The 17,270-nt window shown below is 36.3% G+C and overlaps 1 protein-coding gene across 2 annotated transcripts in view; it reads left to right on the top strand.

Moving 5' to 3' along the window:
• Window positions 1-17,270, top strand: part of LOC118700776 (cadherin-7) — an 88,547-nt gene that overhangs the window by 30,436 nt on the left and 40,841 nt on the right. For both annotated transcript variants that reach the window (XM_036405366.1, XM_054514864.1), the window contains one exon: window positions 9,672-9,966. In XM_036405366.1, the coding sequence (XP_036261259.1) occupies window positions 9,672-9,966 (295 nt within the window). The remainder of the gene's footprint in view (window positions 1-9,671; window positions 9,967-17,270) is intronic.

Genomic DNA, 17,270 nt, shown 5'->3' with positions numbered 1-17,270 from the left:
CACATGACTTAATTGTATTAGGCCCTTGTATAAATGAGTCATTGGTTTCTTTAAGCAAAAATTAAATCAATTTGCATAAAAACAGCTGGTTTTATATAAAAAGTAAGATGGCAAATCCATTCTATGTTGGTTTTTCAATGATGCTGTTTTTTTACTGAGATGTTTAGAATGAGTACTCCTAGGAATAAATACCGATAGACTGAGAGTAGGGTGGGGAAGAAAACAAACACCACCACCAAAAAAAAAAGAGAAATCAACTGAACCAAAAACCCCACGCAATGCTGAATATTGAACAGCTCTGTAAGGATTCCAATGTGCACGTTGTCTGCAAACAGTGTGGGTTCTTTCCATTCTAGGAATCCGATTTCTGAAAAGTTTGAAGCCTGTGCATGAGGGGAAAGCAGGTCTCTCTGCACTTCTTGTTATGAACGTGTTATGTTATCTATAGGCTCTTGGTGGTGCTACAATACAGTATTGCAGGTCCCCCCACCCCCAATAAATATTATGCAATTAGTACATGACGATGCACAGTATGCAGATGGTTTTTACCTCCCAAAGCTGCCAAACTGTCTTTTTAAGAGAGTGAATGACAAACAGTCATTTTGGGGAGTGACATGTCATGTTGATGGCCCATTAAAACTCCTCAAGAATACTCAGCCAGCTACATATGCCCACTCAGCTCCATCCACAGCAGCAGCTGCTTCTGAGTTCCTCCTGTAGCTGCAGTAAACTTAATGGGCTGGCTGCACAATTCCCTGTTGCCACAGGGCATTTTATGTTCTTATTAAAACTGGGGAGTGGAAAAGGCACATATTTGTGACTACAGCAACTGCAGAGACTGGAAAAGGACAGAAAAGGGGAAGGGTACCTCTGTGTGTATACACATGTGTACATGTACATACACACGCTTAAATGTTTGTATAGATATACCATCTCTGTCTATAGAAAGAGCTACATTGTGTGAGTATACACGAGGAGAGAGAGCACTACAGACACAGTTGAGTATTATTAAGAGAAAAAAATATCATAGAAATTTGACATGGATGCTGTTATCACATCAAGTTTTCAGTATTTCCTATTAATTATTCAACTCACTGGCCTTTAGATGACAGTATCAGTTATTCCTAGGGGGACTATTCTTCTGAACTTTGTCTTCAACCTAGAAGCCTTTAGGGCTTACTTAGATGCTAACTGGAATATTAGGAAGTGAAAGATTTAGAATTTTAGTACTTCTAATTTGAATTTTGTTTGAACAGTAGCCATCAAGGAAATGAAGTTTCACTGTTCCTTTTCCTCTTTAACCCCCATTTTCGAAAGGTTGGCAAAATTAAATGTTCACTTCACTTCATGTGGCTGAGGTGATAAGATTATTATCCTCCTGAAGCACTGATCTACCATTTAGAAGTATAAGGGCTGTATAAGGGCTTTAACTAAACTCTTCCACCAGTATCTCTGAAATTTTATTTTGGAAACAATACAGAGGAAGGAGGGAATAGTAAAACCTAACTGCTTATTCCAAGTGTGATGATGGAAGAGCATAAGTAAATTAATACAAATTCTTACTATTTCAGTTTCTTAGGCAAGAAACATGCATTCTGTAACAAAAAAGGAGTTTAAAAACTGAATTAACAGTGGAATTAAGGATTGTTTGAGGATTGTTTTTCTAAAGAAAAATACCTAGTTCACTCAAAGTTAGCTGACAGTTATGCTACTCTCCCAGCCCATTAATCATGTTTATTTTGTTTTCTCCTCTGATCTCAGGACTTTGAAATCAAGGGCAATTTAAATTTCAATTTCTTTCTTTTTTTTACCTCCTTTTTTTTTGGGGTTTTTTTTTTTTTTTTTTTTCTGTACACTTGGAGTAGTGGTATTGTACATCCTCAGTAAAATGACACTTGACCAGTTCCAGGTAATCATTTTTTTAAATTGCTGTTGCATTAAGCAGTGTATGAAAAGAAGATGCTGGTAAAGTTATACAACATTACTCTGAAGTTCTATTCTTGCACTTCAGATGTATCCATGTTCTCATTCACTTTGGCTTTTGGTTTGTGAATATTTTTACCTTTTATTTGTTTATTTATTTTTCCCCCCTCTCTTTCTCATTAAACATTTGTATTTATTTTGCCTCATCCTCTGCTTTCTTAAAAATGACTGAATACCTTGATTGTACATAAAGCTTTATCCTCACTGGTTTTATATACTGTTGAATTATGAAGGTCTTGAAGGTTCAAATTACACCAAATGTCATACATTTTGCCTGCAGGAGGACTATTGAGGACAATCTGTGGGAAGAAAACTGATACTCCCAAAGGGATGTGCCTTGGTTTTACCTTGAATCTGAAATGTGTTCATTTGATAGGTAGTTTTTGATGACCTCATTGCATTTGTGGTGATCCTGGGCAGATATATGTCTGCCTTGTGGTCATTCATAGGACTCTAGTATTACCTGTGTCAAAACAAAATATGATTCAGAGGCAGACTGGGTTCAGGCAGTCTGTAGGGTCAGTGCTGAATGGGAAGAGATCTCTGAAATTTCCTGGACCTCAATTATCTCAGAAGTTCTTAGGTCTTTGGTCAGCTCTGAGCACTCCAGACACTGTTTTGGATATTTTAAATCAAGTCAGAAGAGAGGTCTGGTCTGGGCTGACCAGATTTTTAGCAACACAACTCCTTGTGTTAGATAAATATAACGTGGTTATACTGTGGTCTGCAGCATGAGACCTTGTTGTATTCCCTTGTGACTGTCTCTGCACTTGCCTGACAAAGAGCAAGTCTGAAGGCAACAAAACAGTGCATGAGATTGCCAGTATGTCAACGTGGCAAATTGTGCCACAGTGACACCGTTGTCTGTGCTGGTTCCCTACTATGCTGACAACATTGCTGAAACAAGGAAACTCTGGCAGCATTACAAGCAGATTCCTTCTGTTCAAACTCTAATTAAACGTGTTGGAGTTTTGGGTATAGCCGATTATATTGACTTGATCTCTTGTCCTCAGTATCATCTGTTGTGCTGAAAGCACAGAATGTAGACCAGCATATTTCTTTCTGAGCCTAGGCCTATACTATAGTTTTACATAAATTAATAAAACCAAAAGCAAACAAAAGCCCTCCAGGATCTCCTTTATCACTTTCTCAACATTTCTTGGAGAATAGAAAAATCATTATCTCCTGAATAATACTTTCACTGGTGCCTGGGTATAAAGTCAATTATATGAATCACAGGCCTTTGCTGACATCAATAAAATGTTGAGGAATCTTTTTCTTTCCCTCATGACTTCTGTAATCAGACTGAAAGATAAATTTAAAAAGATGTCTTAGGCTGTTGATAGTGAAATATGGTTTTGGTTTACAAGAATGATAGTTTCATGGCTCCTTCTGAAAACAATGATCCTATTAGTAGCTAATGTGTTTGTGAAGCCCTTAGACATTGCAGAAACGTGGTATGTGTGCACATTAGATTTTACTGAAATGTTAACTACATCATCTAGGTTAAATTTTAAATATTAGCTATTATTTGCATTGAAATTGTTCCAAAGCACCAGCACTGAACCCTTAGTTATCCTGATAGCTGATAAATATAGTTACATTAAAAGAAAAGAAAAAGAAAAGGAGATAAAACCCCTATAAATATCTAGTACTTTATGAGTCATCACAAAACACATACTAACAATGATAATCTAAGGGGAAAAGGGATTTGAAAACTTCGTATTTGTAACCATAGTAAATATTGACTCCAAGCAAATCCGAGAACGGCAGCTTTAAGAACCTGGCTGTTGTGATGACCAAAATGAATAGAAGTGGAAAAATGGTGGTTTTGTTTCAAATCACCAGCTTTCTTTAGCCTTTTAGAAATTACATACTTAATCTTTATATACCCTTTTTAAGTCTTCCCAGAAGGATGAAGTGGAGAAGGTGGAATGAAGAAAAGTTTATTCTTCCCGCAATCTGTTCTCAGTTGTTTTGTGATAGTAAATTGTGGTTATAAAATGGACAAGAAGATTGCTTCTGGTTTGGAGTTCTTTTTTTTTCCTTTTTCCTCGTTGTTTTTGATTCTTACTGCCTCCTTGCATTTTGTGAGGAGGCAGGAATAAAGTCGTGACAGTTCCATATCACAAATAATGATGGATGCTGCACAGGGCATGAGGAGGAGGCAGTTTTCATTCCTCTCCTCCCTTTCTAGTTACTTTCATAGAGAGAAAGGAAGGGGTGCAGACAAGGCAAATCCTCCTTGAGAAAACATTTCAGTTCTGCAAAGGAGGACACATTTCCTATGGTCTTAGAGAGCAATGAAGCTAGATTGTATTGAAGCATCTGATGTTTCCCCTGTCCATCTCTTTATCTCCATTGCTTCTGTCATTCTGCTAGTGTCAAAAAACCATCAGGTCCTCATGTTCTCCCTTCGATTTTCTTCTTCACCAATAATCTATAACTTCTGTAATGAATCATTAACCATGCTAGCACAGAGAGAAGCAAAAGCAAAGACAGATCTTTAAGGAAGATAAATCAGAAAAGAGAGGCATATGAACATTTTACCTGCTTTAAAGGAGCCTGAACTGAAAATCAGAAAAAGAGTAAACCTCCCATTCAGACATACAAGAGATGAGTAGTGGCCAGATAAGCTGCTTTTAGTACTTTAAATGCTTTTAATACTTCAGTGCAATATCTCTCCTTACTGAGAAAAATTAGTCTCCTTCTCTATTGGAAATACTGCTTTATTACTTTAATGGCAAGTGATACTAAAGGGCATCATCTTTAGTTGTACAGATTTTAAAATAGGCAATATCTAGAAACTGTTGAGTATTGGGAATTTTAAAAAAACTTTTATTTAGGTTTCCCTAGAATATTTACCAGACTAAAAGTCCACATAGACATAAATGCATTAGGGGAGACACTAGAGTAAGCTATATTGCTGTAGAGACAAAAAAATCTGAGAAAAAATTAGGTTTATTAAAAGAGTTAAGGTAATAACACCTTTGCTCTTTAGTGCAGTTGACTGCTTCCTGCTCTCACGCATATTCAGCAAGTATTTTCTAAAACTGAGAGCCTAAATAGATTAAGTGCTTTTTTAGCTTGAGTTCAGAGTCAACACTAAATTATCTTCTAAAGAACAAGAAAAAGTTCACTTTTCATGTACGTTGTCCCTCTGCCTCAACAAGGCTTTTGTGGCTTTTATTATTAGATCTGTTTGCTCTCTGCTAACTTTCCTAGCACATCCAAAGTTATCCTCCTGTCAAAAAATACATCATCTCTCTCTAGAGGATTGTTGCTTCGCTTTCCTGTTCTCATGTACTCTTGTATATGCAGGGATCACCCAAATCCAGAACTCTTAGAATCTTCATGTTAAATATATGCAGTAGGTAACAAAAAAGCTATAGGATCAGCATACAAGAATTGGATCATGAATCTTATACTGAAAATAAGCCAAGTTGAAAGGCAAGGCAAACTGGAGAGTCACCATCATGGATATTGTGTGGAGGTGGCAATGAATGAAATGGATTGGAAGCTTACAACTGTCTCTATCATTCCTCTTTCTGAAAACAGGGTGTTTTATTTACAATATCTATGGCAAACTGATTCTGAAAGAGGAATTGTCTGGAATAACCCAGAATGGAACCAGATAAGGTTTACCCTGTGAATCCTTGAATCCTCCATGTCTCTTGACACAACAACTTGAAAGTGACTTTGTCCTGAGCCTCTCTACTTCTGAAGTCATAGTCCCCATGTGCATATATGGATTGAGCATAGTTCTGTCTCCTACTAGAATTGCCCTGTAGAAAGTGGGACCAGTGAAAGACAAGCTAGCAGATGGCACAGCCAGAGATGCTTTCTGGAATCTTCCTCCAAAGTACTACTGTTCTGAGGACTAATATCATCCTATATAATTGTTGCCAAATTAGTAACAAGAACAAATAAAAATCCCAGATCTTATTACTTAATGTATATCTTCTATTAAAAACGGGGCAAAGAATACCTGAAAACAGCAACAAAAGTAAATAAGAAAACCTGACAACAACAAAAAATGTACAAAGTGTTTTCTAAAGCCAATGTTATATGGAAAATTGTAATTCTCACTTCCTACAATGTTGAATTAAATAGCTGGAACCACAGGTAGTTTGCAGTCATGTTTGGTAGTAGCAGAGCTGAGTATGATGCAGGACATTCAAATTCAAAAATTTTGTTCATAGTTGCAAAGCATTGAAGCCTCTGCATTAATGACTTTGAAGATCACTGTATGGAAGAATTATATTGTGTGAAACTGAAATAGGGGTGCCGTGAAAACTGCATCAAAATTCTCAATATTTTCAGCAATTGTTTGCATTGTTCTCTTGTACTGTGCTTTTAAGTTTTCTCAGATCTCCTCTAAAAAGCATATAAAAGTGTTTGAAAAATCTCTTTAGAGTGCTTTACAATGAATTGATTGTTCCCTAGTGCCAAAGATAAACTAAATCTTGAGCTATATCACCTTCCTGGGGTTAAGTAGGTAGAGAATGGTACATTACTAATTTGAGCATGGGCCAGAACAATTTTTAAATGCTTAGTAGAACAAAGTTTTATTAAAATAGGCAAAGAAGTTTGCAGTTCCAGAGCCTTAACCTTGGAACAATAAAGGTCCTCACTAATCACTTTACTAATCCATGTGGTAGCAGTTTTCTTACCAAGGTATCATTCCAAAAAGTGGCTTCTGCTCAGCATTTCACTCCAGGTCACCAGCCACTGTAGTGCAATCCATGAGGAGATTTATGGACCTCAAAGTGGAAGTCCTTAAAGAACAATGTGTTGTTAATCAGTAAGCCACTGAGTGAGCAAATGGGAAATGCTGAAGCTTCAGAATTTCTCCTTTCCCTGGATGTGAAAGCCTTGCTCAGTGCATCTTCAAGGATTTACTGGCCTCTCCCCTGAAGGTCTCTTTTTATTTTTTTCAAAGCAGTGCTGGTTAGTTATTTGGGACAGGGCTGGATGTAGATACAAGGTAAAAGTGCAGCCCTGCAGTTTGAGAGCACTGTGGTGTGCTGATGGGCTCAGCTCCATCCCCATAGGACAGCGCTGTGCTGCTCTCAGCAACTGAGATGTGGAAATTTTCTCTGCTTGAAGAGATTTACTTGTACATCTCTAACATTCAGAAAACTGCTCTGCCTGATGAAATGCTGGGTATGCTGGTGTCGTCTGCTTTTATCTCATCCTGCATCCATCCTAAGTTATGCCAGAAAAGGGGGAACAGCCTTTACAGGGATAATGTGAGAATCTCAGCCAACCCAGAAAGACCAGCTAGAATATGGGGTATGGAGAAAACAGAATCACTTAAGATAAAGGCATGGATTTCTTGTATCCCATAACCTCAGTTCTTGTGAAATGTGATATTCAGCATGTCAGTCTAGACTGTAGGATTCTGGCTATGTAGGGAAACACAGACAGTTCCTCTGTAGCACGCAGGAGACATATGCACCCTGAAGCAGGTATTAGAGAAAGAAAGAGAAAGGAAAAAAAAGGTCAAACAAAATCAAAGACAAGTTAGACAGATTGTTACTTGCACAGGCCACTGCTCCTTTGTAGGGAAGATGGATACTTCTTCCAGTCAAGTTTGAAAAAGCATTGAAAGCCCAGCTGTCAGATGTGTGAGTTGAACAGAGGTATCGTTTGTTCAATAAACCCCAGCCACTGGGACTGAGGAATACTCAGTGCTGTGGATCTCAAAAGCGCCTGAATGTGAGATACATTTTACCTTGGCCTGCTCACAGTGTCAGCATGGTTTATTCCTGAGTGTGCAGAGAAGTTGGCTTTAAATGTTTGTGGAACTCCACCAAAGAAATCTTAGGCTTGTTTAGGTGTGTCTGGATTTAGGTAGCAGGAGAATAAGGGTAAATCATATTTCAAAATAATGTAGCTAGTCTGATTTAGATACTTTAGTTCTGTTTTTCTAATCCAGTCCAAAGCTCTGGATTCCATTTCTGTCTTAAAAGAGAGGAGTGCACTGTAATTGCATAAGTATGTGATGTCCAAACAGTGTAAGTGAAATAATGTGTAAGAAATAGGCAGCTTTTTATCCAGCTGAAAAATTCAAAACTGAGCATGAATACTTTCCTGCTGAAATAGGAAAATATTTTGCAGCTGTGCTAAGTCATGCCCAAGACAACAATTTTCTACATGCATTTGGGAAGTGAATACTGTCATAGTGATACTCCTAACAGAGAGAAAAAAAAGTTAGTGATAGAAATTGTGATGATGGTGATGACAGTGAACGTACCTCCAAACTCAAGATAACATGGAATTCAGGCAGGTACAAAGAAGATATGAGATAGAAAAACCCAAGCATATTTAACACTGTCTTCAGCTATTTACAAATTAATCCACTGTTAACAAGCAAGAAAGTACTTTAAATTTTACTGATACTCTTTTCACTTACTGTACAGTATTAAATATATTATATGTGCATGTTACTATAACATGATATCCAGATCAATTACAGTCTTGATGCAAGTTTGAGAAGTATGTAAGAGGTGTTTGAGTCTTTCTGTAACAGGAAGATGAAACTTGGTGAACATAAAAGAGGTAGAAAACCTGTGGAATTCTGCTCTGTAAGTTAAAATATCTTGATTGATGAGGAAAAAAAAATTCTTTCTGTAAACCTATCTTGCCTTTCTAATGGAAGATACATTTTGACCTGCTGAAGTATATTTCTTGTGTGCCTTCTACAAGTAGTCCCAGGGAAACTGCACCTGGCTTTCAATGCTGTGTGCTTCCAAAAGTGCCAGGACACCTTGGTCTTTCTCAGAGTCTGCATTTTTCTGTAATTAGATAATGAAAAGGAAGATATGGAAATGAAGAATTGAAGTTACAGGCCCATCAGATAGTAGCAAGAAATTTATCAACCAGCACATTTTTACCTCCTTTTATAGAATCATAGAATATGCTGAGCTGGAAGGAAACCATCAAGATAATCAAGTCCAACCCATGGCCTTGCACAGGAAACCACAAGAGAAACACCAAGTGCCTGAGAGCATTGTCCAATTCAACATTTCTTGAACTCTGTCAGGCTTGGTGCTGTGACCACTTCCCTGGGGAGCCTGTTCCAGTGCCCAACCACCCTCTTATTGAAAAACTTGCCGGCTATCCAACCTAAACCTCCCCCAACTTAGCTTCATGACATTCTCTTGAATTCTGTCACTGGTCATGAGAGTGAAGAGATCAGTATCTGCTGCTTTCCCTCATGAGGAATATTTGACAGAGTTTACTGCTCTCTGCCGTAAACACTGAGAAAATACCTAAATACACACAAGAACAAACACACACTGACATGAAGTTTATACTGCCATTTGTTTGAAGTCTCACCCTTCAGAAGGATTATAACCTGAAGTGAGCAATGTGGTTAAATTCAGATAGGAATAAAGTCATGGTTGTGATCATATGTGTGCATGTGTTTGCCGATATAAAAATCTGGCATGAGAAAAGTGAGTTTTTTTGCAGGAAAGAATGAAGTTTTTGTGCTTAAAGGAGCAAATTTACAGATTCTAATGGTCACACACATGCTGTGTGTGATAAACATTCAGCTTATATTTCCAGGAACAATAAAATTTCATGTACTACTGCTCAACACAGGAATTTTTTTTTTTACATATCTCCATGCCACTGACTCTCTTGTAAGTTAATCTCATCTCTCATCAATTTTTCACCAGCTTCACTCTGATGTTGATAAAGGAGATGGTTCCATCAAATACATCTTGTCAGGCGAAGGGGCAAGTTCCATTTTCATTATTGATGAGAACACGGGGGATATTCATGCTACAAAGAGGCTGGATCGAGAGGAGCAGGCCTACTACACGCTCCGAGCACAAGCTCTAGATAGGCTGACTAATAGACCCGTGGAGCCAGAGTCTGAGTTCGTCATTAAGATTCAGGACATCAATGACAATGAGCCAAAATTTCTGGATGGTCCCTACACTGCTGGAGTTCCTGAGATGTCTCCTGTGGGTAAGTGCAAAATACACTGTTGGTGTTGTGGGAAATTTGTTCCTATTGCCTTTTTAAAAGTTTCATTATTTTTTACTGTTTCGCACTAAGCTACTTAATTATCTATGAGGCACCTGCAACAGTTAGATATTTCAAGACTAAACTGGAAATAACATGCTAGATTAAGTATTTACCCTTTCAAAAATGTTGTGAAACTCAAATAGCTATGCAAGGATTCAGATAACCATTTTATAGTGCATTTCTCATTCCAGGGCCCAGAGGCTTTGTTTTATAATTCCCATTAACAGTAATAAGTTTCACACCTATGTTTTGGTACTTAGAGGTTATAATTTATAATTTCATTCAGATAAGGTCTTTTCATAACAAACTCTTCAAGTTCCTGCTACTGAATATCATAATCTTTTTTGTAAGTTTTGCACATTTTAGCAATAGTTCGTTGGATATTTTTTTCTTACACTGAAATCCCATTTTCTGGGGAATATAGGCAAGCAGCAGGAACTGGGGTACAACTTGAGATAGTTCCAAGTTCTACTGAAATCAGAGAAGAAGGGGTCTTAGAGGCTTCAGACCCTTTTTTGGAAACTAAGAAATGCTGATTTTTCCTGAATTTGAATTAGGGAAGAATTTAGAAATCAAATCCACTGTCTCTTCCTTATAAAGTGACCAAATGCTCATCCAGTGTCAGGTGCCACTGTTCCTTTGAAAGCCGACTCTTTCAGACCAGATTAAGGTTTGGCCCAGAGATGTTTCAGTAAATGTCACTTTAAGATGAAATTATAAATGCAAGCACAAAAAAACCTGACCAACCAACCAAACAAAAACAAGAAGAAAAAAAGAAAACAAACAAAACAAAACAAAACAAAAAACCCCTACTTTACTACCAGTATGTATACGGGAAGGCCCACTTAAACCTGAGAGAGTTCTGTGGTGATTAAAATAAGGATTTTCTTTGTTTAACTGATTCTAAACTGTATTAAAATAGGGTACTCTTACAGTAAAGCTGGGCATAAAATATGCTATAATTTCCTCAGTATGATCTCCTGTGTTTTTGAATGTTTAACAATGCATCTAAATTGGAGCTAGGGAGAAAAAGAATCTTTCCTACTTAAGTGCCCTGCAGCAATCAGTAGCAAACATTGCTTATATATTTGTAACTCAGCTTAGGAGTCAATAGAAGATATGCTAATATAATTTTATATATATATATATATTTAATATAATGCTAATGACTTTTCTATACATTTATTTTACTAAGCAGTGAGCATAGACACTATTTCTCATTGATACTTAGTATTTGCTCATAGTCACTAGAGCACTCTGTGGATGGCTGAGAGGCAATACTAGCCTTGGAAGAAAGACAGACACCACAGCTTTTGCAGAGTTACAGGGAGGAGATGAAGTTGTGATATGTTGTTAGGAACTAACTGAACTTTGAAAAAATCTAGACAACAGATAATTTAAGACTGTAAAACCTAAATAATACACTTCAAAAACATTTTGTGTTAAAACACATCTGGTTTTTTTTCTTAAATAAGATCCCCTTTTACTTTAGAATAAGATTATTTAAGAAAGGTGTAGTATGCAGCAACTATTAGAATTTTTTTTCACTTTTGTCTTATGACCTGAAAAGAAATTATCTCCATATTTCACTTTTGCATTTCTCACCTCTGTCTTTTCTTGCACTGGCATATTGATGTACAGACAACTTCTACAGATATATAAGGTTTACTTACACGTACAAATCCATGCCTCTACTCCTACCTATGCTTCATTTGTTCCAAAAATATATTGGAAATCAATCTGTGGGGAGTGCACTGTGTGCAGTGGAGAATATAAGGACTATTTTTCAAAATGAGCTGCTTTGCATATTTTGTTGAATCTTTACATCATAAAGGAGTAAAAGATATTTTCTACCACATGTACTGTGCAACACCAAATGTATTTTCGATTTGGGTAAGTATTATGTAAAATTATTAACTGAGACTAGTGCACTCTGAAATTTGTGTCAACTAAGGGTGGTTTCAGATTCATGAACTTCCTGAAACTGCACATTTTAAACATCTTCATGGTTAATATCACAAACCTAGCAAATACTGCATTGTTACAGAGTTAAGGATTAACATGAAATTCCTTTGTCACACTTTGTCGCACTTTGTCGCATTTTGTCTTACATAGTTACAGCAATTCATACTTTATTCATATAACATAATTTTAATTAATCACCTAGAGCATCCATGAAATATTAAGGAGAGACAAAGTATGTCTCTTCTATTTTGTTTAAAATTGTATCCATGACAAGAATTTTTGATTGGGTATTAAAGGAAATGAAAGAGATCACAGGATTCTAACCGAAATTAACTATAAAGCTAGGAAAACTATAACCTTTAACCTACAGACTGGTTATGCAACCATAATGGTTCTGTATTTTATTTGACAAATATTTTTGGACATTATCTAAGGCTAATTGAAGTCAATTTCTTCTTTTTTTTGAAATGACTTCAGGTCAGGTTTAAATTATATTTGGGTCAGGCCCAATTATATTGATTATCCTGAACAGAGTAAATATCTTGATGGCTTATAAATCTATTCATGGCAAAACCCCCAAAGATATGGCTTATCTGAAAAATCATAAGGATTTGTTTTTGTCATATTTTTTAAAAGTGTGTCTGGCACTTAAAGAACTGAGCAGCATTATATTTCAAACAAAAGGATACTGATCTGTTTGAGTTATAACCGAGGGAAGTAGGGATGAGAATTCCCATGCTCAACATAATTTTGGTTTGTTTAATCTTATCTGCTCTCCAGCCATATCAACAGTTTTGCTTTTTACCCAGCACAACAAATATCTCTCTTGCCATTTATTACCCCTGACTGAGATGGATGGAAATATCTGAATTATCTAACAACGTAAAGAAAGCAAAAGCACTGTATCAGGCTTATATCTTTCATACAGTGTGTAGTGGGCCTTGAGAGCCTGCATGAAGTGTCTCTCTGCAAGCACAAGCCACCTCTGCTTCCCTTTGTCTGACCTTGCTGCTTAGCTGGGACCATTCTTACGTTTTTTCTCCAAGTGAAGGCAACATAACAAGGCTGTGGGAGGGTAGAGAGGAGCTGAAGAGGGTTCTGACTCTTCCCTTTCACACTCCTGGAGGGGAAAGGCTCTGGAAGCATTGCTGCATCAGCTGTGGGTGAGACCTGGTGGTGGAAGCATAGAAATACCAGAAGGTACCAAGCAGAACCAGTCTGGATTGTTGTATATAAGAATCATGCAGGAATTCTGGATAACTTGATAGTAAAGGTGTTTAATGTTTTTAGTAGCAGCTGATACCACGTAGAGATGTGATGCCATCATGGAATGGTTTTGTGTGTTAGACATAGTGAACATCATTAATTGATACAAATTAATACTTTTAATAACTGACTGCCTTAAAGGTCTATTTTCAATTTGTTAATGTGGCCACAATTCAATTGATGAGAGTTTGTGCAGTTTAAAAATTATGCATTTGTTAAATAATTCTAGTTTTAGAAACCAGTTTTATTTTGAATGATCTCATCTTGAATGATATTAAAACAGAAGTCACAGAATCATTTCTCATAAAACATTATTTCAAAATTTGCATAAAATATCCTGCAAGTTACTAGCAAGCTTTCTAAAAAGCTCCATAGGGGTTTCTAAAATAATGCACTTAGAGATTCAAAATGGATCCATTGGATTTCCCAATGGAAATTGAGTTGAAGGATCTCCAACTCAATTTTCAGCAACCAGTTTAGCTTTTTCTCTTCCTATCACAGAAAAGGTTAATCTCTGCAGTGTCAGGAACATTGTTGAGCCTTGACTTGGCTAAATTTAAGTACAAATAGCATTCCAAATGCAAGATCCTCTCTGCAAATATCCTCCCATCCTTTTACCTTAATATCAAAGTTTATAGGTCAAGTTCTGAGATAACTGTAATTTAGTAATCTCTATCAATATCTAGTAAACATTATGTTACAAATTATCTTAAAAATTATTGAAAATAAAACCAGGAATCTGTACCAGTCACACAGAATTAAGTCTGTAGCTAACTACTATCAAGAAAAGAATTATGTGGAGCACTTCGATAAGCAGCACAGATTTTTTCTCAGTACTTGCTACAATTGTTGAAAAAGTTTATGATGTTGCTACATGTAGAATTCCTTTTGATGAACTAATATCTGAGTTTTGTCAAAAAGACATAGTTGTAGAGAAAAATATTTTTTGAGGAATCCATATTTTAAAAAGAAAGCTATTTTTAAAATAAATAATGCATGCTTATTTTTTCAACCCATACAAAATACACAAAGTAATATTTTGTAAGTAATATCTGTAAGTAATATTTTAAGTTATAGTTGCAAAGCCGCAGTTTATATTAAGACACTAATGAAAATTTGGGGTAGGGTCAGTGTCCTCTCTACAGTTGCACTCCAGGGCTCTGAACAATGGTGACTAAATTAGATTTACTGGAACACTCATTTTGTTGGATGGAGTAAAGGTATGTACCATTTGTTGACTGTCCCTGTTAGCTGTAAGTCCTAACCTTGGATGCAGATATGGCAGCTGATTGTTTCTGCTGGAGAGTGAGGCAAAGCATTCACAGACACAAGGAAGACAATTTCAGTGCAGGAAAACAAACTCTTCTAAGGTGATGTACTTGGAACTACAAGGCAACTACCCATTTGTCCTCACTTTTAGATTTATTTACTATCCATAAGTATCCCCACAACTTTATGATTTGGGTTTTTTCAAAAGGGAAGTAAGTATCTTAGTTTGACATCAATCCATTGCAGAAAGATTAGAACAGCAGTACATGGCAGTTATCCTACTCTGAAGGAATTCCTGTTCTTCAAGAGCAATCTGTTTCTTCTGGAAAAAATCTCTGGAAATCCACAAATACTGGTCTTTCTGTGCATTTTGTTTCTGTGGAACAGATTTCCGACACATAGGACTTTTCATATAGTTAGAATACCTTCTGTTATCTTGCATATTCTTGAAAAAAATGGTGTGCAGAAATCTCCCTCTCAACATGGGGCTTCAAAAGCTCTTTTTTTTCTGTGTGTGTGCAATTAACAAAGAAATAATGACAATATAATGGGTTTTAGTTTTAGATCTTTCCCCCACTGATGTTTAGAAGAAGTTGATTAGCACAGAGGGACTGGAAAAGTATCATTGTTTTTTAGTTACTGATTACATTTAAATGGAATTATCACAGAAAGATTCGATGTTAGAATTTCTACTTAAAACCCACCCTTTTCTGAAGGATCCATGTGTTTTAGGAAAGACACAACCAAATTCAGATAATGACTTTATTCATCTCCTGAAATGTAGAAGGTTTGTTTGCTACATCAATAGATTTTTACAGCAAACAAGCACTTCTAAACTTGCAGCATTTCGAAAATGTCTGTGCTGAGATTTCAGAGCTTGTAATTTCTTTGATCTTGTATTGGTCTGGGGCCCTTGAAAGCAGCAAGAGCAGGGGAAAAGACATAACTGTGTGAGAGGTTTATAAGCACTTTTGCCAATATTTGCAGACATTGTAAGCTTCATTGGCAGGGCTTAGTGACTTTGTAAATGTGGTAAGCCTGGCGTTCACAAAGAACACAGGATGTCAAACAGTCATTACTATACCCTTGTTCTCAAAAGCTGGATAGGCTTTGGCAAGTTTAAAATAGGTCCCTGTATGAAATTACATCATAGAGTAATCTGTAAATCACTTTGACATACTGAATCAAAGCTCTTAGTTACTGGTGAACAGAAAATGGATGTATTTTAGTTGCAAAATGATAAATGATTTGATGGATTAGCAATCTTCTTTTTAAAATTTCCATCTACTTAATAGTTGCATGTGAAATTTCATGTTGGGAAGAACCTTTTCCCTTGTCCAAAAATATTAGACCAGTCACAAGACAGAAAAATTGCATTTAAATAGAGTTGCAACCATACTCTTTTGTCATGGATACTTCAGGAATAGAGATCAGGAATGTGGGCTAATTAGGCCATAACCTCAATAAATTTGTTTTAAAAATGATCATTTCTGGTCAGAATTCTTTCAAGAAGGACCCATCCTTTGCACTCTATTCCATTTTATGGAGGGCTGCACTTAATCCTTTCTCCAAAGTTTCAGTCCTAGGTTCCATTTATGATGTCCTACTTAACTGAGAATGGAAAAGATGAGGAAAATGGATGGGTGATATACTATATAAGATAAAAAGAATTTCAGAGCTTTCTCCCATTTCCTGAAAATTCCAAGTAAAACTGACCAGAATACTATTTATTTTAAGTTCACCCTGGACACATCCTATTGCAGTTTGTTCTTAAAAAGTGATTTCAAGGCTTGCTGGTCTCATTTTCACATGTCAAAAACATCCTTTCAGAAAATGAACATTGTGTTTAAAAAATGCTTTTCTCTAATTGTGTGAATAAATAAAGTCTATGAAGCAATCTGATCCTCTCTTGAGGATTTTTACTGAGCATCTGCCAAATTGATACAATATTAATTTGCAGTCTCACCTCCAAATGGGTCCCTGTGCTGTTCAATGGAAGGTCTGAATGTTACAGACAATCTGCCAGTGAGAAAAAATAATCTTTTCTGTCTATCAAAGGATGGTGACCATGGCCAAGGCCCTGGCTCCAAGTGTTATTTTATTTTGCTCTCAGCATACACCATGAAAGCTGTTGTCTAAAACAAAACAAATGAGAACTGACATGGAGAACATAATGAATAGGAGATGGATGCAGAATGAGATCCTTACAAAACATATCCTTCTTGTTAGCCAGTTAGAAATTTTTCTTTCTTACTCCTGTTAAAATAGAGACATTTTTTGCTTGAGGAATCTTTACACAATAGATTACCACAATTGATATTGCAGATATATTGAAGGAAATTAGTATTGCAAATTATTGAGGGAAATTATTGCTTTTTAAAGGAATTTAGAGATCACTTTCACCAGATTTTCTCTGAGCTGGGAAAGAAACTCTTCAGCCATCTCTTTATGAAGCAGTAAATAATTTTATAGGCTAACAATAATTCTGTGTACATTTATCAAAATTTGTAAAACATATATATGTATGTATGTTTGAATTCCTTATGAGTTATTACAATTTCAGCAAGCAGATTTTTCTTAAACGAAAACTACTACTACTGTATTTCATACTCAAAAAGACTTCGGGCTTCACCATCATTACTGAAATTTTGCTGACATACCCTCTACCAGGCAAAGGCAGAGATGGAGAGGAGGAGCTAATGAGTGAGATGTTTTTTACTGCTGTGAGTCAATGCTTGTGACTA

This window comes from Molothrus ater, chromosome 1 (assembly GCF_012460135.2).
Source record: "Molothrus ater isolate BHLD 08-10-18 breed brown headed cowbird chromosome 1, BPBGC_Mater_1.1, whole genome shotgun sequence".
NCBI lineage: Eukaryota > Metazoa > Chordata > Aves > Passeriformes > Icteridae > Molothrus > Molothrus ater.
The sequence above is the reverse complement of the archived record's forward strand: the minus strand, read 5'-3'. Positions and strand labels throughout refer to the sequence as shown.